The sequence below is a fragment of the Neolamprologus brichardi genome, chromosome 8 (genome assembly GCF_056152115.1).
Source record: "Neolamprologus brichardi isolate AB-2024 chromosome 8, ASM5615211v1, whole genome shotgun sequence".
Classification (NCBI taxonomy): Eukaryota; Metazoa; Chordata; class Actinopteri; order Cichliformes; family Cichlidae; genus Neolamprologus; species Neolamprologus brichardi.
This window is the reverse complement of record NC_142111.1, coordinates 18,578,262-18,601,571: the sequence shown is the minus strand read 5'-3', so window position 1 is coordinate 18,601,571 and position 23,310 is coordinate 18,578,262. Positions and strand designations below refer to the sequence as shown.

The window sequence follows — 23,310 nt, the reverse complement described above, 5'->3', positions numbered from 1 at the left end:
AATTATTTTGTGAAATTACTTGATAAGCACTCAGTAATAGAAAAAAATCTCTGAATGCATGTATGTGTGACTGAGTGATTGAATCTTGTAGCATAAAAGTGTTTTGACTGCTCAACTGACTAAAAAGTTGCTATGTAAGTACCAACCTGAGTGTCATGGTCGAGGTGAAGTCCAGTGTTTTTTCTATGTCCACCCTGCGTTCATCTCATATCAGCCCTGGGGCAGAGCCCTCATCATGCCACCTGCTCAGTTCACCTATTCTTGATCCCCAAGCAATCAGGAGACATATTTTAGGTAAGCATCATCTTCTCTCCAATGAAACATCATCACAGATATCATTTAATGGTTTTTCTTCATTTTCACAACTATTTACATTGTATATTCTCACTGAAGGCATCAAAACTACGAGTGAACACACTGAATTATGTAGTAAACAAAAAAAGTGTGAAATAATTCAAAACGTGTTATATTTTAGATTCTTCAAAATTGCCACCCTTTGCTTTTATTACTGTTTTGCACACTCGTGACATTCTCTCAATGAACTTAATGAGGTATTCACCTGAAATGGTTTTCCAACAGTCTTGATGGAATTCCCAGAGATGCCGAGCACTTGTTGGTCTTTTTGCCTTTACCTTGTTTTCCATCTCATCCCAAACCATCTCGACTGGGTTTAGGTTAGGTGATTGTGGAGGCCAGGCTATCTGGCGTAGCACTCCATCACTCTCCTTCCTGGTCAAATAGCTCTTACGCAGCCTGGAGGTGTGTTTGGGGTCATTGTCCTGTTGAAAAATAAATGGTCCAACAAAATGCAAACTGGACGGCATGTTGTTGCAAGATGCTGTGGTAGCCATGCTGGTTCAGTGTGTCTTCAATTTTGAATAAATCCCCAGCAGTGTCACCAGCCAAGTACCAACAGACCATAACACCTCCTCCTCCATGCTTCACAGTGTGAAGTGTGAAGGCATGTAAAGACCATTTGTTCATCTTTTCTGCATTGCACAAAAACACAGCAGGTGGAACCAAAGACCTCAAATTTGGACTTATCAGACCAAATATTTTCACTGATCTAATGTCCATTCATTGTGTTTCTTAGCCCAAAAACATCTCTCCTGCTTTTTACTTGTCCTTAGTAGTGGTTTCTTAGCAGCTATTTGACCATAAAAGGCGATTCGCGCAGTTCAAAGTTTTTGCAATTTAGTAGTAGTAATAAATAAAAAGACATTAGATGAGAAGGTCCAAACTTTTGACTGGTAGTGTACGTATAAAAGGTAGCTTCATGTAGGCTGTAACTAAATTAATAACATTCAAGTTTAATATTATATATAAGTTCAACATATATAGATATATAATATGATGACACCAGGAACTTTTTTTTTTTTTTTTTTAAATCAAGAGCAGGGACTTCAGGGAGTAGTTACAACAGGGATGGACATACCATTTATTTATTTGTTTTTATTAACCCAATAGGGTGGCTGTGGAGCAAGTTGTCATGTAACTGAGAGGTTGGTGGTTCAATCCCTGGGCAAGATACTGAAGGCTTAGTTCCTCCCAACAGATCCGATGGAATGTCTATGAATTATTAAAAAAAAAAAAAAAAAAAAAAAAAAAAAATCTAAAAAATTGACTGTTCATGAATAAGGCTTGTACTATAAAGCACCATGAGCGTTCAAACATAGAAAGTGCTATATAAGTATTAGTCTACTTACCAACTCTTTAAAAACAATTCCAAAGAAAAAATTATTTAATAGGAAATTTTTAAATAACTTTCCTCAAGCCTGTTTTTCCCCCAGGAATACTGCTGATACCTCCTTCAGGTCTTATTAACAACTTTTATAAAGTTGCAGGAAAAACACCAGATGTTACAGGATGAGCTCACCAGAAAATAAACACTGATAACACATTTCTGTATCTGAACATTTTTATGGTTTCCAAAAAAAATGAGTACAGTAAAAATAAAAATTTCCTCCAAAAATGCTGCAGTACTGATAAACTGGACGGTTAAACTGAAGAATACTCAGGCAGGGATTGGCCGATCACAGTGACACCTCGGCCCATCCCTGCTCTTCTCTCTTGGCCAGTGGAAGAGTCGGGAAGAAGCTGCATTTACCATGAAACAACAGGAAAGGGAGGAAAATAAAGGGGAGCGGGAACATGAAAACACAACTATGAAGAACACTGAATCTCTGTTGTGAATTCTAAAACTTGGCAAAACCATCTCTAACTTTTTACACCTTAAGAGTGACAAGACATACTCAAGGGTAATAAAATTACTTTTTTCTCTTATTCACATGAAGTTAAATCTAAATCCCTTTGAGTTAACATTAGACTGAAGTGGCCTTTTAGAGCAGACCTCCTAAAAATAAGGCATCTGTAGTGCTATCAACTGAAACAACTGCAACAGGAGGGTCACACATGCATTCAGCAATCACAAACACAGAGCTAAGAACGTGGCTGCATTACAGCTGAATTATAAACACTTGTATGACGGCTGGGGGATTCTCTGTCTGTAACCTCAGGCAAAAAACAAGAACAGGACAATATTTAAAAAGAGTTGCAGAGATATAATGGCAGCACAAAGATCATGAAATAACTACGAGGCAAACCACTGTGTCGCTGCATGTGTGTGTGAAAGGAGCCAAGGAGCAGCGGTAAACAGTGATATGTTCTGAAGGCTGTTTTAGAGGTGGAGGAAGGCAGGAGAGGGGATTCAACAGCAGAAGGGTGGAGGAAGGGAGACAAGTGTGGACCATGGTCAGCCATTTATGTGAAGGTGAGCCCAGCCTCGTTGTAGACCTTGAAGACCTTCTCGATGGCGTTCACATAAGCAGCTGTCCGCAGGTCCAGACCGAGGTTGTACTTGCTCGCTGTGCGCATGATTTGCTACAAAAGAAGATGATGACAAAGGTTATACATGCTACACCACCAAGTTCAACATTTCAATGGATGCAGTTTCCTGGTTTAACCTGGTCAGTCAGACATTTAACGTTTAAATAGTGAAAAGTAAAAGGACGTATTTCAGGACAATATAAAAACTTTAACTCTTAAACTCTTCTTTTCTCAGTCCCTTCCCTTCTCCTCCATCAAGAGACTGCATCTCTTGCTTAGGGGTCTAAATGGGTCCACATCAGGGCTGAAACCGGGTTAGATTTATCTCAAAGGTTAACATTTATCAGATGTCCACATCATAGCAAGCTGCTGTTTTGTTTTTATGTTTTGTGGTTTGTTTGCTTTTTTAAAAACAGGAACTGGCTGGCATATATTTGGTTGAGAAAAACTAAATCTACTGTGTTTACACATCCAGCAAAGGAGTGTTCAAAGTCTTTTCAGTGAGTTTATGCTAGATGGGTAACAGCAGTTCCAACAGTTTAGCCTTGACAGTAACAGTTGAAAAAGTTGAACTAATAACAGAGACTAGGTTGATAGACTGCATGTAATAGTTCCTTAAGATTCTGTCACTGCAGGAGTCAGAACAGGCTAGAGTAAGTTGAAGGAAATATAGAAAAGAGTTTATACAGTGTTCAAACTAGTACCTTCATAGAAAGGACTACAAAGCAAATGAGTTTAGACTTTATCCCATCAAAGTCTAATAAAACAGAACGAATATCAAATCAACGTTTAGCATATACTGTTATAAAATTTTGTTCCTGGAGGATCATCTGAACGTTGGCACTTTCCTTCCTATCATTGTTGACTCACAGTATAAAGTTCTCTGAGATGACTGTAAAATAAATAAAAAAGTGTCATCGCACTGGTTATGAAACATGGACTGGAGCACCATAACCACATTTACACCTGCCTCTCCATCACTTTGTTTAGTGCATGCTTTCCGTCTCACATACCTACAGCCCATTAAAATAAAATTAAATAAAAATTTTAAAAAAGACCACCACTTAATCCCCTTTGCATACTCTTTGGACTGTGGGAAGAAAATAAAGCAGACGGAGAAAACTCAGAGCCACAAGGAGAACAAAAAATCCACACAGACAGAAAGCTCCTCGTTTGAACCCCCAACATTTTTTCTGTGAATCGACACACAAACTGCTGCACCACCACCCCATCCTGGAGCTCCATTTCAGAAAGCAGGAAATGTGAGAGCTGTGGTTTAAGCACTGATGTCCAATTGACCATAAAACAAGCAAACCATAATTATGTTGTGTGTGTTGTTAAACAGGACTTAATGACACCTAACAGGATGCGCCTGCTTACAAGTGGAAGCATTGTGCCTGATATTTTGTCTACCTAAACCAGTTTTTCAAAAATGTTTGAGAACCATACCTCTGACCTTTCCTGCATGATCACTTACCCGAGCAGATCTCTCCATAGTGTAGGCCAATCCAGAGTGAACAATGTCCTTCTCTGAGGCACCCTGTAAAGGATGATTATGTGTTAACCCCACATCAGGCTGAGCAGGACACAATAGTAAAATAGTTCTTGGATTATTAATCAGTTGACAAAGAATAAATATTAGCTGGCTTGATCGCGTTTATTGATTAGAATCAGTTTCATATGGAAGGAAATTCATCACACTGGTACGTGTGGTACTTTTACAACATTTAAACAAGAAATGCATGTGTATGACAGCAGCTGTTACTTACAGCAACTCTGGCCTGGAAGTCAGCAGTAGGTACGATGGGAATGGGTCCTCCCTGCTTGCCAAACTTCCTCTCTAAACTTTCCTGAACAGACACTAAAGGAGAAAACAGTAAAACAAAAATACAAATTAATCACAAATACTACAAATAGCAGTGATAACATGTCTGATTCACTGAGTGTATCATATAATTGGCTGTATGAGAGTGCCAATCAGAAAGTACATGAAGAAAGCAAAAGAGCGACACCAGAAGATAGGTGACCACAGAGTCAGTTGATTTAAAAAATATATATATATTAAAAAAATATAGAGATCTAATTCTGATGCTTTCTCTCCATCTGAATAAAATGTTTTGGGTCACACGCACGCACACACACAAAAAAACTTGTACGAGTGATTTATTACGTTTGTTTGTGTTTTATCATTATTTTTCATTCCGATTTGCAACACGTCTCTAATGTAATGAATAAAAGCTGTCAGACAATATAAATACAATCTGTGTCCAGACAAAAGCATGAACTGCAGGTTTGTACTCACTGAGAAGGTGGTAGTTTGAGTCCCTCTCATATTTGAAGGTTAATCTTCCATAGCTGACATGGTTGAGATTCTTGAGCCACTCGAAATAAGATACCGTCACACCGCCAGCATTCAAGTACATGTCCTGCAAGTAGAAACAGTCTTCACTTCTCTGTATGGATAAGTGCACAGATGAAAAGGTCCTCTGTATGGAAAATATGACTTTTAAAAATCTGATTATATATGTTATAGGAGAAATTATTTAACAAGCACATATCGAAACTGTATTTTAAAGCAAGAACTAGAAACAACACTACATTCCATCATATTTCTAGTTAGAATTTATATTTACAAATGCATGTTTTCAGTCCCAGTCCATTTGAACGTGAGGAAAATATTTTAATTTACAAAGAGTTTAACCTTCAGCAAATTAATGTGTTTTATCGAAACTGTACAAGTGTGCTTTGATTAACCGTATTTGATGGATAGATGCTGGAAACACAAGAAAGTTACCCAATAAACTGTTATTGGTTCTGCTTTGTTTCTTGTGATCTGAGCTCAGAAGGATGGGACTTCATGTCTTAATAACCAAGTCCTAACCAATTCAAATCTCAGACAAAAACATAATTACAAGAATATGTTTAAATAATAAGACAATGTGCTATACTATTCTAGATTTGGCTTTTTGTATAAATTTGAAGATTTCATTTGCTGTGCTTTGCCTCTTTTTTCTAGAAAAATGTTTTTTGAGGATGTGAACTGCTGAATGAGCAGAGCAGATTGTTTTTCCTGTTTATTTTTGCTTTTTAGACTGTTTATTTCTTGTTACTGTTAAAAATAAATAAATGAAATGAAAAGATCAGCATGAAAATAAAACGAAATCGATGCTTTTATTCTGTGAACAAAACCTTGTTTAACCTGTCATGCTTAAAGCTGTTCTACAGTTCAGCTTAATTAAGTCTGAATGTGTATGACTGTGCAATGTGTGCACATGTATTGTCATTCAGGGAATCAAAACACACAAAAAATAATTCACTTTAAACAAACCATAAAACTAGCTTGTATTTCTCTGTGTGTTTGGTGGTGTGTGTGCTTACAGGAATAACCATGACGTTTTTTTCCAGGAAGACTTTATCAGCCTCTGGGGTGGTGGGACCATTGGCACCCTCAGCAATGATCTGACAAAAATAAACACATATACTTAACCACTACCTGAACTGCTCAACCTTAATCATTTTAATCAAACTGACAGTTTAAAAATCAAAGCATCTTTTGTAATCAGACAAAGAGTTTACCTTGGCCTTGATCTTCGGAGCATTGTTACGTGTGAGCTGCTTTTCTCCAGCTGCAGGAATCAGGATGTGGCAGTCCGCTTCCAAAATGTTCCCCTCATAGGGTTTGGCTCCTGGGAAACCCACGATGGTGCCATGTTGCTGTAGAGATGGATATTTCAGTGGAGAATGAATAAGTACAATTTCAAAAATAAATAAATAAATACTTAAGAAACGACAGAAATGAGGGGAAGGCAGCAGTGCTGATACCAGTTTATAATCCTCCAGCTGTTTGGGGTCGATACCATCTGGGTTGTAGATGGCTCCATCAATCTCTCCAATGCCCACACACTTGGCCCCAAACCTGTGCAGGTACCTCATTGAGTGGAGACCCACATTACCAAAGCCCTGTGAAAGTCACAGCACATAGTTACAAATAATTATTCCTCTTCTCAATCAACAAACAAAATGATGTTCATTTTTATAAGCTACATACTCTGCTGCCACCATGTGGCCAGATGAGGTTAAGAAAAAAAAAATCATCAAATCATTATTTCATTTGACTATGGATGGGTGACAGCAGTACAGTATATATGAGATTTGAAATTTCTCTATGCATTCATCTGCACACACTACAAAACAGAACAAAAATGTGAATATATCTTACTAAAACCAGATGCAGCAAGGAAAATAAAGATAATTAAACACTAATAACCAAGATTCTGTATATCCAACTGTACTACTACTCTGTACTACTACTCTTTCTTTCTACTCTACGGATGTAGAAAGAAGATGACATTGTGTATATAAGTTATAGATAAACCCCAAAGCACAAGTCTCATGGTTATAAAGCAACAACAAAGTTAACACCGCTAATATCGTTGCTGATATCACCTTTTGGCCACTAACAGAGCTGCTGGATAAAGACAAGAAGAGAGACAACTTTACAAATGATTAAAAAAAAGAAAAAAAAAAGAAAAAGGGAGTAAATACATACCCCTGCTTTCATCTTAATACCACATTAAAGATCTGCTCTGTCCTTTCTCACTAATAAATCTCTAAGAAAATGTAATCTCAGCGCAGCACAGAGTAATCCCCAAACACAGACACGGATTAGCTTTTTGAACATCCACATCATGAATCAGCTGTCGTCACAGCTTCTTCACCTCTTCACCCTATCGTCCCTCACTTTAAACCCACTCAGCAGTAATCATCAGCCTTCAAAATCTTTGTCTCTTTACAGTCACTGAATCTGAACTATCTGCCACTTTACAAATCTCAGTGAAACCAGGACATTAAACTTCAAACATAATCTCAAGCAAATAAAAGAAGATCCTTAAAAAAAAAAAAAAAAGAAATCTGAAATCTGCAAGTCTTGCAGCTAGTTTCACAGAGATGGTTAACTAAATGAAATGGATGCAAACACACAGAGGTATTGATCAAGAGTATCAGACTGCACTGCTGTCATGAAGAGGGGAAATTGCAGAAAGTATTCCAAGAAAACAGCAGACACCACTGCCAAGGGCTTTCCTGCTTAGTTTGCGTCAGTGACACGTGAGGAGCTGCCATGTGACTACTGGAAATGAAACTGCTAAGCAAAATGCTGCTCTTTGACTTTTTATCTCTGCAGGCACACTTCTGCTTTCACACGGTTACAGTTAAAATCAGCACAGCTTTAAAGAAAAGACAAGTTCCTTTTAATCAACACTGCAAATGATTCCAATAATTGGATGCATTTCATTGATGAGTTTTCATGCTTGATTCTAAAACATATTAGTTTAAACTCAAACTGTTTTTCACAAAACCCGCTGGAACTTGAGCAGCAGAGCAGCCCAGTTTCTTTAACTGGTTCCTCTCGATGAATCATCCTTTTCCATAAACAAAGAAGGGAAAACTTGAGCTCGCTGCTGCCTGTGCGGTATGAGGAGATCAGGCAAAAACAGATGGCACGGCTCTGATTGAGGCACAGCTTTAAAACCCCTCATCATGACTTCAAATGAAAACTTAAGTCCTGTGACTATCAGGGAGAAAACAGCCGCACAAGAGTCTGCATCACTGAAATCATTCTTCTTTGTTTCTCTTATCAAAGTGTACATGCATCTGTGTACCTGGATAACAAAGGTCTTGTCCTGGAAGCCAGGAGTGAGGCCCAGCATGCTCATGTAAGAAGCCTCATTAATGAAGTTCTCAATGCCATGGAAAACTCCACGACCAGTGGCTGAGATACGCCCGTGGATTCCTCCTTGACTGATGGGCTTTCCTGTCACACATGCATGTGCGTTGATGTCCTGTAAGGAGAAAAGAAAAAAGAAAAAAGAAATCAGACCACAGCTTAAAACACTACTATGTACATAGCATCTTTGCACACAGATTATTGAAACCTCAGTTGGGCAGTGTTGGAAGAGAAACCGACAAACACAAAAACTTCCAGTATTATAATGAATAATGTAAACCAAAGAAACCAAGATTTTTTTAAATGAATCAGGTATCTGGTATGTGCCACATACAACCGTATTTAATCAGTAGGTAGGCTAGACCATTACAAGAATTTGCAATAATTTATGCTTAACAAAAAACACCTTGTAGTATTTTAAAAAAAAAAAAAAACTAACAATATTTTAAATGTTTATGATTCAAAACACTTGCCTAGATTCAACTATATAATTCCACAAATTTAGACAAACTCTTTAAAGCTGGCACCACCAAAAATAAGCAACCGTGCATGAGTAATTTTTTCACTGCAAAGTTCAGACAAAGCCATCCAGTAGGCCAAATGTTTTGCCAAGCCAGAGCCACAGTCTCCAGTGACCAACAATGGCACTCCCCCCTTTTCCTGCTCAGCTTCAGCTCAGGTATTGCTTAATATACATACAGATGTCATAAAATGTCATGTGTGGCCCAGGTACCATGACACGTACTACACGTACTACCCAAGCTCCTCTTCCCTCAGATACCCAGAGTAGGAATTTGTGACCTACTCCATGGGGGTATCTGGAGCAGAGGTCACATGACTGTGTAAGGCAAGAGGAGACCAGAGAGAAGAGTGGAACAGGACCAACACAGTTTTTAAATCACTGATATTCACACATGAATGAGCCAGAAGTGGTGACTGCTGGATATTGACCTTAACTGGAACATAGCACCCATCACATGAATGTGAGCCAACAAAATGACTACAACACAACCAGCAGGCCAATTTGGTAACGCTGGCATTACAACCTTTGTAGGGAATCTCCCAGTGTGAACTGGATCTATTTGTTTATAAACTAAACACTGATTACATTTAATTATCAGCATTCATTCTTGCACATCCTTTCTTAATTTATGAACATGCATAGCGTGCATCTGTATTATGTACCTGGCGATATTGTTTCATGTTTTTTGCACTTCTCTCAGATCCTGATCTCAATGACACAAACTGTTTTAAGAGTTTAATAATAACAAGAACAACAAAAACATTTAAAGTAGAAATATGTCTGTTATATGGTTTAAATCCTCAAGTTCTCAGTGTTTCTGGAACACCAGTGTGTTCATCAATGTTGCTTGTCTCTTACCAACCAAGTATTAATAGGAAAAAATAAATGTCAAGAATAGACTGAGATATTACTTTTTGTGTTTGGTTTTCGGATGTCTGAGGTTATCCTTGAAAGGCATGGATACAAGAGTGTGCACCTAGGAGTGTTCCTGTAGTCAAAATGGCCTGCCATGTTGTGGTTAGTTGTAGATGTTTGCTGTGTGCCATAGTTGTGAGCTTTTGGCAAATCCCTGTGGTGACTCATGTGCAGCACTGGTCTGCAGCAGGCTGTGCTCAAACTTTTGGCTGAAAGCACCATGTTTTTTTCTAATTCTTTTATTTAAAACAATTTTTCCAGTGCAATAATTGTTGGAGGAATACATTTTATATGTGCGAGTTGTATCTCACTGCTGCCAAGTCTCTTCCACAGCTGAAATATGTTAGCTATTCTTGACACAGATTAGAAAATTGATCAGGCCATCACCAAGAATGCCTTCTCAATTATCAAAGTTTGTTCTACTTACTTGTAATAAGTGGCATTCATGAAAAGGCATATAATACGTGAAATGCTCCTTTTCATGTGAGCATGCACAGAAGTGAGAAGCCCAGTTTATGTTATTAACTAATAACAGCAGTTATTAACTTGTCTATCATCTGTGGGGTTTACGATCCAGCTAATGCGCAGAGAGCCTGACTGTGTTGAACCTCCTTGGCAGTACAGCCCTCAGGGTTATGCAATCAACACTGTTAATAATTTGAAAGGGATTATATTTTTTGACTTTGAAACAATAAGGTGTTGTAAGCAGAGAGAGGGCAAAAGATATGAGTAATATTATGGTCTTTTCTTTCTGCTAATAAGTAAAATATCAGTCAGAGTTCTCTGACAATTACAGTTATTAGATCAAACCAGTTGTAAACAACACATGATTGCATGTGAAACAATAAACATGGGTAAATATTTTCCATGTTTAATCAAATAAGCCTTGTTTGACAGACTGAGATAGCGCAATGATTAGCTGATAACACGAACAGAGGCCTCAGTCTGAAAAGCTCCTTTTAAGACATGAGGAATGCCTCTGTGGTCAGCTGGAAAGGGCGAGGCAGGAAACCACTGTTCATGGTTTATGTATGACTCACTCCTTGTTTTTTTAATTTAGCCCGTTTTAAAATTTGTGCCGAAACTGCAGCCAAGTCCGACAGACTGGCTATGCGGTCTACAAAATAATATATCCATTAAGTCTGAGAACTTACAGTATGTGCAATAGTGTTCGCATACGTGTCGGCAATCCAGGACATTTCCCTCTCGCCTGTGCTCATGTCAGGAGCAGGGACATCGATGCCAGGTCCTGTTGAGCAAAGACAGGAAGGAAAGGGAGAGAGAGAGAGGTGAAGAGAGTTTAAAAAAGAAAAAAGAAAAAGAGTATAATATTACAAACTCTGAGCACCAGGCTTCATGTCCTTGTGTGACATAACCATGTGCCTCAAAGGGCCTCAAGAAGTGAAAACAGCAGCAAGCATGCAGACAGAAAATAACTGAATCTGTCCACAGACAGATAGATAGACAGAAAAGTGCTGTGGGCAGATGGTGGGTACCTTTTTACCTCCAAGCTCCACAAGCAGCAACTATTGTTGACTACTGGTATATAACAGAGCGTCGTATCCCTCAGTAGTAAAGTAAACACATTATGAACATTTTAAATGCATCCAGGTAAGGGTGAATAAACAGGTGGTATAGGGGCCCATTAACCCATGGAACCAGTGTTTCTGTGACTTTGCTCAACGTACTAAACACATCTATGCCAGCTTCCTGGAGAAAGTAAATGAAATTACCATTTTATTCTCTGTGAGGTTGAGTTAAAAAAATAAATTATTCTGCCAAATGACCAAGTAGTGACAAATATGCATTCATGTTCCCTTGTTTTGACCTTTTTAAAAAAAAAAAAAAACTTAGGTTCTTTAATGTGATCTTAAAAGGCTGATTTTGTCAAAAAGTTGTCCATCAGCTAAACTGGAATGACCTGTGCCAAACAAGAACAATTATGTACCCTCAATAAACTAACCCAGTATTTTTTCCCCATATACTGTAATTAAGTAGAGATGGACCGATCCGATATTACGTATCGGTATCGGTCCGATACTGACCCAAATTACTGGATCGGATATCGGCGAGAAATAAAAAATGTAATCCAATCCATTAAATATCAAAAAAGCACCTCACAAAACTTGCTACATGGCGTAACTCGGCTCATAACCGTAGCACGTAGCAGCAGTATGCCTCATGTGATAGAGCCGCTGTGTGTATTTGTAGCCTTGCTAGCAAACCAGCATTTCATCTCCGAGGAAGTTTTCCCAGAGAGAAGTAAAGCAAGTGTGTAAGTTCATCTCTGAATGTTTGTAAAGCGTTCCCACCTTAAGCTTAACAACAGATATATGGAGCGACTGCCTCTCTCTCCTGCTGCTACTTCAATCTGAAACTGCTTAATGATCAGCTGATCGGCTTTTCTGTCGAGAGTCCGTCTCTCTTCTTAGTTTTTGGCCCACTTCTCACCAGAAAGAGGAAACCAGCGGCTGAACAACAGCAGCACTATTAAGCTTGATAAGCTGTTGTTAGAATTTATTTAATATTACTTTCTACACCAGGATCGTTTTCTACGTAGCTGACAGCTGGTAACTGTGCAGGGGCGGATCTAGCAAAGTGTAGCCAGGGGGGCCGATAGGGCATGAACAGGGAAAAGGGGGCACAAAGACATACTTTTCTTTCTTATTCTCATTTAAAATATCTAGCTTTTAATAAATAATTATCTGAATCTTACACCCAAAGTTTTAATCTGATGTAAAATATATAGAAGTCCATTACTGTATATAGTAACTGTTAAGTCTAATATACCCTAGTAAGCTATAGTACTTTTTCCTTTGGGAAGATACCATCTGTGCAGTCTGCAATTCTGTTGAAGAAAGATGTTGAATCTATTTAATTATTCTTGAAAAATAATTTCTTTCTGTGCATTTTTCCCCATGCATCAAATTAAATTTGATTACATCGATTAAGCATCATGAGCTGGAGGGTGGGGGGTGGTTCCCTATTTTTTTTTTTGCTGGGAGTTTGCAACCCTATTAGTTAGGTTGCTTGATATTTCTGCTAAGTACTCTTTAAAATACCAGAATAGGGAGGATGGAGCAGGTTTACGTTTATTAGATTGATCAGTATTGCTGAACTATGAAATATTTTGTTGTATTTTTTACATACAGGTATAACAGAATAGCTTTAGTGTTGTTATTTATTTAAACTTGAGTATAAACTTATACAAAATGCAGCAAGATATTAAAAAAACGTTTTATTGATTAAAAAACACACTATATCGGATTCATATCGGTATCGGCAGATATCCAAATTTATGATATCGGTATCGGTATCGGACATAAAAAAGTGGTATCGTGCCATCTCTATAATTAAGCAGAACATTTTATGTCAATTTGTACTTCCAAACTAAATTAGTTACTTTGCAGATTCTGATTAATAATACATAACCAAAGTTATGATTTACTATTAAAGTATACCTGGCAATATACCCAGCAGTATGTGAAGTTTATGAGCCCAAAAATTAGCCTCGACTTTGCCACCTACTGCCAAGCTTAGTATTTAAAGTATAAATCTTTTGATACTTTAGCACCCAAGTTCCAATTTTTAAAATGCCAACTTTTACTCTGTAGGTTATCCCTATGTACTTTAACTTAAGAAAAATATCAGTGTACCTGCATCTTGTCCTGACTATATACTGTAAATATGCATTAGCTAATTTTTTATGATTTTTTGGTTTCTCCACCTTTATAAATATAAGAACTGAGTTTCTTTAACCATTATTAGTTGTCTACCCTTTTACTTGACACAGACACACTCTGAAGGACCCCAACCTGAATAAACACCATTAGAAGACTGGAAATGTTTACCTTCATGTGTGCAAGTATTTACCTCTCACTTCTAAAGCCCATTAAACAGTTAAAACAACCAACCACACACTAGAAACTCACCAATGAAGCCCTTCTTGGCCAGCTCAATCGTGAATCTCCTGGTAATCTTCTCCAGCTCATTGTCCTGCAACAAAGTGTGGTTACATTACTTCCAGAAAACTAAACAGTTCATATAAACAAATTCCTATCAGATGTTAAGAAAGATGCGTAAGGCATCTGTGAGGTTTTGTGAGGTTTTTCTCTTCAGTTGACTATAAGCTTAGATGAACAGTTGATGACCTTTAAATAAATGAGTGCCCTATAATTAAGCAATCAAAGACAACAACAAAAAAAAGAAAAAAGAAAAAGGCTTGTCTCCTTTACCACCTCAAGTTTATTGAGTGATTGATCTCTTATGTTGTTGTTGTTACGAGGGTTTTATTAATTATGTGAGAATAGGCTTGCAATCAGAAGGCTTACAGAGTAATTCTTAGTATTGATCTTGACTCCAGCTTTGGCTCCCCCAAATGGCACATCTGGAAGATAATAATACAGCTTTATAACCACAAGAACATGCATACATTACTTTGCAAATACACATGAAGATATACAAGATAGAAGCAGGAAAAAAAGAAAACAATTCTCTGGCATTTCCACACAAGTACCAACCTCCTGTACAGTATTAATATGTGTGCAGAGTTCAGGGAGGACCTTCTGTAGACTTTGTGGAAGGCTAAGACTTTAATGCTTACCAACAACAGCACATTTGTAGGTCATCAGAGAGGCCAGGGCTTTCACCTCATCCACAGACACATCTGTACTGTAACGGATACCTGAGGGAAACACACACAGAGGGAACAATTTGTAACAGGGCCTGTATAGAAAAGCTGAAAATAAAGGTCTCAGGGCTCGCAAAATCGCTAGCCCGACGTCCCGGAGCTAGCAATATCTCCGCTCGGGCGACCAAAATCTAGCTCAGCCCCGCCCGTCGGGTTATCATATAGCTCGAAGGGCGGGGCTGAGATAGATTTTGGTCGCCCAACAGGAGATATTGCTAGCTCCGGGACGTCGGGCTAGCGATTTTGCGAGCCCTGGAATAGTTTTCCATGCACAAAATGTAACTTTCCCCCATATTTTCTATGTTTTTATTAGCTCATTAATCAGTTCAAGTGTGTTATATATTGATAGAAGACTGTAACCTGTATAAGTCCTTGACTTCAGTCAAACAACCAGCTTTCCTTACAAAGGTTTTTCACTGAACTGCCCTTCAAGCATCTGTCTCCCAGCCATAATAATACATTCTCTGAATTCTCTAAATACTAAGGGAAGGCACTTCAGTGTTTCTTTGATTATTTCCTTTAGCAAAGGATACATTGGACCTTTTTTTTCCAAAGAAAGGGAGATCATGCCATCTTCATAGTAAAGCACCAAAAAAAACCAAACAAACAAAAAGTCCCAACACATAATTAACATGTTAGTTAAGATTGAATTTGCCATTGCATGGCATGACTTGCTGTTTTGAGGCTTCAGTGGTAGGCTATTAAAGGCAGGGATGAAATTACTCTGCTGCAATAAAATATACTTCTTATCAAGCTGTTGCCATATGTGAAGACTGTAAAACAGCTAACAAGTAAGATTATGAGCTACATTAAAATGACAAGTGAATTTAGGGGTTACCATTTTCCATTAGTTATATTGCCAGCTTTTATAACCATCTTTAATTAGAGACTTCTCAAAATTAGAAGTGGACTGGATCACCTCTCAAGCATGAAGTGATAATGAGTGGACATGGACAGTATGGGCAACTAACCTCAATGCGATACCCATTTTATTTCACTTTATAGGGCATCCATTCCCCATCTAAAACCACAGCCTTGGTGGGCATGAAGTCATATTGCTCACTGGTATTTTATTTTATTTTACTTTTTTTTTTTTAACATCACCTCCATGAAACAACACGATAACAAGTTGGTGAAGGTATTGATAATGCACTTTTTATATTCCATTATCAGGACATTGCACTTTCACCACAGCAGCATCAGACCAATAACATCCACTGTCATATCATGAAGCAGCCAGAGTATTCTTGGTCTTAAAGTGTCTCCCCTGTCTGTAGAGGTTAGCAACAGCAAAAGAAAATGAATAACAGAAGGACTGTGAAAAAGCAGACTAATAATGATTACAGAAGACCACATGAATGGGTCAAAGATCACCAAGTGTGTACGGCAGTCAGAGCAACATTAAAGGGTGGGTGGAGCCCAAATGAACCAATCGTAGCCCCCCATTGTGCCCCCAGCCCTTCAGCTGGAGTCATACCTTCCTGTTTTCTGGCGTTTACTAGCGTCACCGCAGCAACATGTGCAGCATTACATGAGATCATATAGCATGTCACGCTAGACCCCGTCTCATTGGCACAGTGTGTGTGCGCACACGAGTTAGATGGCAATACCAAAAATAGTACAGGGTCCAGGGTTAGCTTACACACACAAACCCAAGGACGAAGCGCACAAAGAGGAGACAGCAGCATGTTTTGTGTGTGCATATCTTGCTATGCTTGTTCAACTGAATACTGAAAACTACAGCACAAGTAAAAGCCCCTCCTACTATGGAATCATCTTACACAGAGGCCCTCCAGCACAGACAAACACCACCAAAGCAGTTTTAGCCAGAGTCAAAAGGGAACTCACTAGCATTTTAATATTTCTCTTAACCAGGTTTGTTCATTTTTGTTTAACAGATGTTCTAAAATGTCAGGAAAATGCATACATTTCTGCCATATAAAGGCATCATATTCTCAGTTTCTTGAGAATGCATTTGTTACATACATAACAAATCCCACCAAATAATCTTTAGGAAGCAGGAAACATCCTCCACTTCACTTGATTACGGAATTTTATCCGTACATACCAGTATTTTCATTACTGCAGTTCGAACTTCTGCTTTCTTTGCTGTTCTGGCAATACTGCATTAAACTATAGTGAGTGGAAAAAGGAGGTACTAAAAACATTTAAAAACAAAGCTCTGTGTTTCAAAGCATTGCCCCTGCTCTTATTTTCCATTCATCCAAAGATCAGCTGAATTACCACAGCCAGCAAAGGACAATTGTATGTTTACTGATCAAATTTAAAAAAAGGAGGGGGAAAAAATCCTGACTACCAAACCATCCCCCAACCATCTTTTCCCCACCCAACCAACAGAGAACCACAGCAACAAGTACCAAAACAGACTGTAAACACATTCCTCTAAAATGGGTGGGCAGATTTTTGAGTTTTCTCTCAAAGTTAAACTTCCTTCAGCACTCAAACTAATGGCTCTCTCTTGTCCAAACAAAAGTGCCAATTATCTAACATTAGATTTTTTTAAATGTTATTTTTAGACTGCAAAATTCTTTGCCATAAATATATTTAAATAGTACTATAACCTGTACATTGGAATTCTTTTTTAAAACCAAGTTGTTTTCTGTCTCAAACTGGGGCAAAACTGCACGTTTACATCATTAGTTCCCATACAGTGGAGATAAAGAGTTGGTGTTTCTTGATTTAATAAATGCATTTCCATGTTACTTTATTTGTTGATTGTATTATAACTAAGAAAACTACTATTCATGGTGTTAAAAGCTCTGCTAATTATTTTTCAATTTTTCCTCAAGAAATATTAACAGACTTGAAATGATAAGGGACACACTTAACTTTCAGTCCTTCAAACATCAGGACACTGAATAGACCCATTTAAAGGAATCTGGACAGCTGTAAGCAGATATTTTTTATCAAGGTGTAATTCACAAGTCTTTTAGTGTTTGAAGTGTAAATTTGTCAGAGAATGCCTCTGATTAGGAACGGGGGACTGTGACACAGTTTTGTGTTGTTAAATGTGCATTTTAATGAAACTGGTTCTACTTAATGTCTACAAGTTTTTTATGCAGTATCAGATGTCCTCTGTATCTCCATTTTTTTTCACAGTGTTGCACAGTTCACATGTGACAACAGTGACATGAAATAACCTACAAATGTATTCCAGTTCTGCACAAAAAAGGAAAACAATGAGAATCACTATGAAGACTACACAAAATTTCAGTAGCCTTCTTCAGTTTTGCATGCACATTCACACAGACAACACGTCTTGCATTCACATATCCAGTTAAAGGCAGTGTGGCCCAGCCTGGCAGCTGTCAGTCTATGTGGCTCTCAAAAGGGGGAAGATGAGCACAACATGCACACTCAGACAGCCTTTGCACTTTGTAGTTTGATCTGAATACAGCAAAAGCTTCATACACTACATCAATGATTAAGCCATTGAAAGATAACAACTTCAAACCGTATTCAGACCATTATCCATGGGACTGTCATGAAGGACCGATGCTTCAAGCTATTATTGACGGCTAAACCAATATAAGATCATAAACTGGGCCTGATAAGAAATAAGTTTAAATGATGTACTTTATTCTACTTGTTTCATTTTTACTGGCTCAAAATGATAATTTCTGGACATTAGAAAATTAATTATGTGTTTTATACTGAAGTTAATTAAACCCCACTTAAAAAACAGACAGGTGGGTTTCCCTTGTTAAAAACCCAGAACCAACCCAGTAGTAGGCCTTTAATAGCGTACCACTAAAAAGTGGGGAGAGAGAGATGGTAGATACACAGTAAAGGGCCTTGGGGCTGCTCAGCCACTGAGCTAAACCCACGCCCAGGCCCCTTTTTTGATATGCTGGGTGTAGAAATCACTCTTCTTCTCTTGAAAGTGAAACTAGGTGGTTGTTGCTTTGTGGTCATCAAAGTGCCAAATATGCGTTTTAAAAACTCAGCAGCAATGCCACTTCCCAAACTCAGTTACTCCAAATTCCACAACTTTTGCTGTGAGAAACTTTGTGTATTAACTGTTCTTTTTCTGTATACATCTGCCAACCAAAAGAAAAATGCAGCTAACCAAGTTACAGCTCAGCTGTAGGGGGCTGTTGCCATTAAATGTTTATAAGCTGTCACTACCATGTACCTCTTGTCAGTGGTACATGAAGACTTTCTTATATGCCTGAAAGGTGTAGTTGAATAGAAATAAATTGTTCCTACATAAAACTGCTCACAATAAGAGCTGTATATTTTATTTTGATTAGTCATATCATTATATTTGGGAAGAGATATTGCCGTTTTCATTTATTTATTTATTTATTTATTTATTTATTTATTCTTTTAAATGGGACAGTTTGATCGACAAAGGCAAATGCCATTTATTTCCACTCTTCGATTTTATGATACCTACAAAACTGGGTAACACACCAAATAAAGAAAAACCAAAAAAAATAAATAAATAAATACATCTGATTTTGTGTCAGTTACACATTTTTTATTACTACTATTGCAACTACACAAAAAGTAATGAATGAGATTTAAATTTACTATATTACTAAATATCAAAGGGGGGGGAACTGAGTAATTAGAGTAGTTAAACAAGTAGTCGCAAGTAGCAAATAGTTAAACAAGATTGGTTTCTTGTGTAGTGCAAACTACAATCAGCTAATTTGTAGGTGTTAATTATCTGGTTGGTTCTGTGGCTGCAAAAGTGCCTTACTGCAACAGTATATAATGAGAGATTAACGATATCTCACATGGATGAATAAAGTTTGTCTTACACAAAATTAAATACAAGTTGGCCTTGACCACAAAAGACTAGAGCTAGATCAATAGATGAATAAATATACTTTACATACATTCACGTGTACGCCTTTGTTGTGAACTGTGCCCTGTTACTGTTACTTTAACTATTAGCTATTAGTCCAGCATGATCATGGCTTTAGATTTTCAGGAATAATGCTACTGTGAAGGGCAGTTCATGCAAGACTGTTCTGATTTGTCTTTGGATCGGGGAGATGCTCGTGATGCTGGACAAGCTTATTGATTTTGAACGTCCCTATATTGCTTCTGAGTGCTGGTTACTGCCTGGACAGGCAGTAGTGCTATAAATTCATAAATGGGTTATATTACCGTTAAGTGGTTTGTCGGGTGGGTGGTGGTGGGTGAAACATATTTCATGTGGGTGCCACACTGACTCATCTAGGCAGATAGTTTACCAACCTTTTTTTTTAACCAATTCTTTTGTACAGGGGTCAGTGGCAACATGCAATGACCATGTCTTGAACAGAAATAGGTCTCCCCTACGATGGGGCTGCGTTCACTACATTAAGCAGCTGCCATGGAAAGGTTTCACAGTGTCATTACTAGCTAGTGTCTCTCCACACCACTGAAAGTTGCCCTTTGTCTGGTCAGCAAGTAAAATGCATGTCTTCTTTCTTCAGAGAATTCCTCTTCTCTATAACACCCTCCCCCATCTGTTACACTGACAAATAGGATGCCTAGAAACACAGCCACCCCCTCCAAAATTTTAAGGCCTCATCTTTTGTTATATACATTGAAACCTTCTGTTCACAGTTTACCCAAGGTGAGTCACAGCAGTAGCCAATTGAGGCTTCTGGTTTTGAACCTTGAACTATATACTCCAGAGCAAATGCAATAGTATACCATGTTTTTGCAGTAGTTTTAGGAGGATCTTAATGTAGACTTGTGCATTTGTCCTGTTTTCCTGTGTTTTGTGCTGCACATGTGGAGATGTCAGCATAAAATTATGTATGACACCTGATGCCAGTAGGTCTGTTTTCTCCATAACATTTAGAGTGAGACTGTGCTTTAACTCTTGATCAAACCACATGCTGACAAACTTAGTATGCATGCATAACTACCTTAAAAATTGAAGTTTTTTAAGACTGGACAAAGTATGGGTAACTGCTAGTTTGCAAGCTAACCAACTAGAGCAGATACAGGTGAGGAAGAAGGTCACTGCTGTTGTGTCACATAACAAACAAACATAGGAAACATGATGCTAAACATGATGCTAATTTAGCAGTAAAACGTCTAAGGTTCAATTACTGGAGTAATTCGTGTTTTTAGTTTATTTTACGCTTTTTCAAAGCAAGCTAGCATTGCTGCTAAATATATTTAGTGCTAAAAAGCTGGCTAAAGCTAGCTGTCAAACGGGTTGATGGAGGTGGTTTGGCTCAGTTCTTACCCCCTTTGCACGGTGTCCTGTGCTGGCTGTGTTGGGCGCGGTAGCCCTCCACCACCTCCCACTCTCCGTTATCCCTCTTGATGGGGAAAGACACGCTCAGGACGTGATTACAGGGCTTGATGATGCGCAGGATGCCCCGCACACGGTTCCGCTTCTGCTCTGGGGTCTCCCTAGTCTTCAGATCCTCCACCAGCTTGTCCTCTACGATAGCGGCCCCGCGGTCGAAGAAGCCCTCGACCATCCTGAAGAAGTTAGGGTCGTCGGGCTGGTTAGCTGCGTCGGCATAGCGACGGACCCTCATCAGGGAAGAGGAAGCCGGGAGAGCGGAATCCACGCACCCCGAGGCCAGGGCACTACCCGCAGAGCGGCTCAGCAGCTCCCCGAAATACCGATACATGACTGAAACTAGCTAACCGTGTGAACAAACTAAAGAAAAGAGAACTAAACAAAAACAAGGACAATGGGGGTGACGACAGGAAAAGGGGTAGAATGAGAGACAACTCTTCACCGTGTCCCGTCCTCTGGCCGAGTGGGGAATGGCATATCGTGTCAGTTTGCTTTAAAAGGCAGCGCGAGCCGACCACACCAACTGAGGCTCTCCCAGACGCACGCGGAAGAGGAGGGCCTACGTGGGTACGCGCAATTGCCAAACCGTTAAGAGTGCGCGCTCCCGGGTTTGAACCGTTGTTTTATATTTCCAGTGAAAAGAAAAGGTCCGGGCACAAATAACCGGCACGAGCCTCCTCTTTCTCTCTTGAGTAATCAGGCATATAGATCGGTGCAAAATTATATCTAATATAAAACATAAACTCTTTTTCATCAGGATAATGTCATATTCAGTGCTGTCAGAAACTATTCTGCCGCTGCTTAATTTCTTTCTTGAAGTTAAAGACAATGTTTATGATTCAGCAATAAGAAAGAGTGGGGAGAGTTAGCATCCATGGGAGAATTCCAATGAGAAAGCCACCATTGACCAAAATAAACACAATTTGTCAAATGCCAGATGAGGGATTCTCGGGATCTTGATGATCCCCAGAACAATAGGGAAAATGTTCTGTCGAATGTCGAGAAAAAAGTTAAACTTTTTTGGAAGGTTTCAAGGGCAGCATTTCATGAAAGAACATGTAGGCTGTCAACCATGGTGGTGGTAGTGTAATGGGGTGGGGCTGCTTTGCTGCTTTATGAGCTGGAAAACTTGCTGTTAATGGAACCATGAATTCAGCCCTTTCCTAGAAGGAGAACGGCCAGTCTGAAGCTCAAGTGCATTTGGGTTGTAACTGGTTATCTCAAACACTTTATTGCAGTTCTTGCTGCTAAGGATGGCACAAGCAGTTATTAGGTGCACAGGGTAATTAGTTTTTCCACACAGAGCCAGCTAGGTTTGGGTGGCTTTTTTCTTCACAAATGAAATCATCCTATAAAAACAGCGTTTGTATTTACACTGTTTATCTTTGTCTATTTTTTTAATGACGTAAAACATGTGTGACAAATATGCAAAAACCTGAGAAATCAGGAAGACCTACCAACACCTACACACTTTTGCTCCTCTTCTCTTCCTCTTTTTAAAATTTCCATCTATCTATGGATCTCAACATTTCCTCCTCCTTTTCCTAGTTCAATAACACTGTATTCTTCTCAGTTATCATCAAACCTTCTTGTGTGACATTTCAAGTGCTCTAGTGTAGAGCCTTCAAGCAGCTGCTTAGTTTGCTTATGCCTCAGGTCGGTGCTGGATAAACCATAGAAAGAAAACCAAATGTTGTATAAAACTAGAGCAGCTGAGCATGTGTTTTAAGGAGCGGCACTGACTCCTCCATCCTGGTTTCTTCTGATTGTAAAAAGGCATCTACTTCTGCCTGGGAATCTCAGCAGCCTTATGTATTACTCATTTATTATTTAACATGGTAAGTGACCACAAAGAGTGAGCAGTAAGACTGGAAATCAGTTCTAAAGTGATGTCTTGATACCGATTATTATGTGTATATTATTATGTTATTAAATGAATTGGAGTATTATTATAGAATGACTAGTACAGATATTTTAAACATGTTTACATGTATTTAATTATGTTTTTGTTTTTTTGCTATCACAGTTCTCCCAGATTTTTCTGCTGCAGCTGATTTAGAAGAGATGCAACTAAACTGCACCAGTCTGCAACTGTTTATCTTACACAAAGATCAGTGCTGTGGTTATAGTATTTGTGTAACTGGGCTACAAATCTTTTCCAAAAATCACTGATAACAGCAAGTTTGTCCACAGCCTGTCCTGCATGCATTTCAACATATTTCTGAACCTGGTTATAGGACTTTCAGCCATGGTTACCTTCAAAATGTTACAATGTAGTGATTATAAGTGCAAAATTACAATTAAATCAAATCTTATATATTGAAAAAAAAAAATCCAAAACAGTT

General features: G+C 38.5%; 1 protein-coding gene across 1 annotated transcript; it reads right to left on the bottom strand.

Annotated features, from left to right (window-relative positions):
• Positions 1–1,815: 1,815 nt before the first annotated feature.
• glud1b (glutamate dehydrogenase 1b) lies at positions 1,816–21,495 on the bottom strand. Its single transcript, XM_006791017.3, has 13 exons — positions 20,900–21,495; positions 14,593–14,673; positions 14,321–14,376; positions 13,922–13,985; positions 11,144–11,238; positions 8,487–8,666; positions 6,649–6,786; positions 6,403–6,540; positions 6,205–6,285; positions 5,129–5,252; positions 4,596–4,687; positions 4,304–4,366; positions 1,816–2,880 (listed from the first exon to the last, which is right to left on the bottom strand). The coding sequence occupies exons 1-13, from the start codon at positions 21,294–21,296 to the stop codon at positions 2,761–2,763; spliced, it is 1,629 nt and encodes a 542-aa protein (XP_006791080.2). The 5' UTR covers positions 21,297–21,495; the 3' UTR covers positions 1,816–2,760.
• Between the last annotated feature and the right edge of the window lie 1,815 nt (positions 21,496–23,310).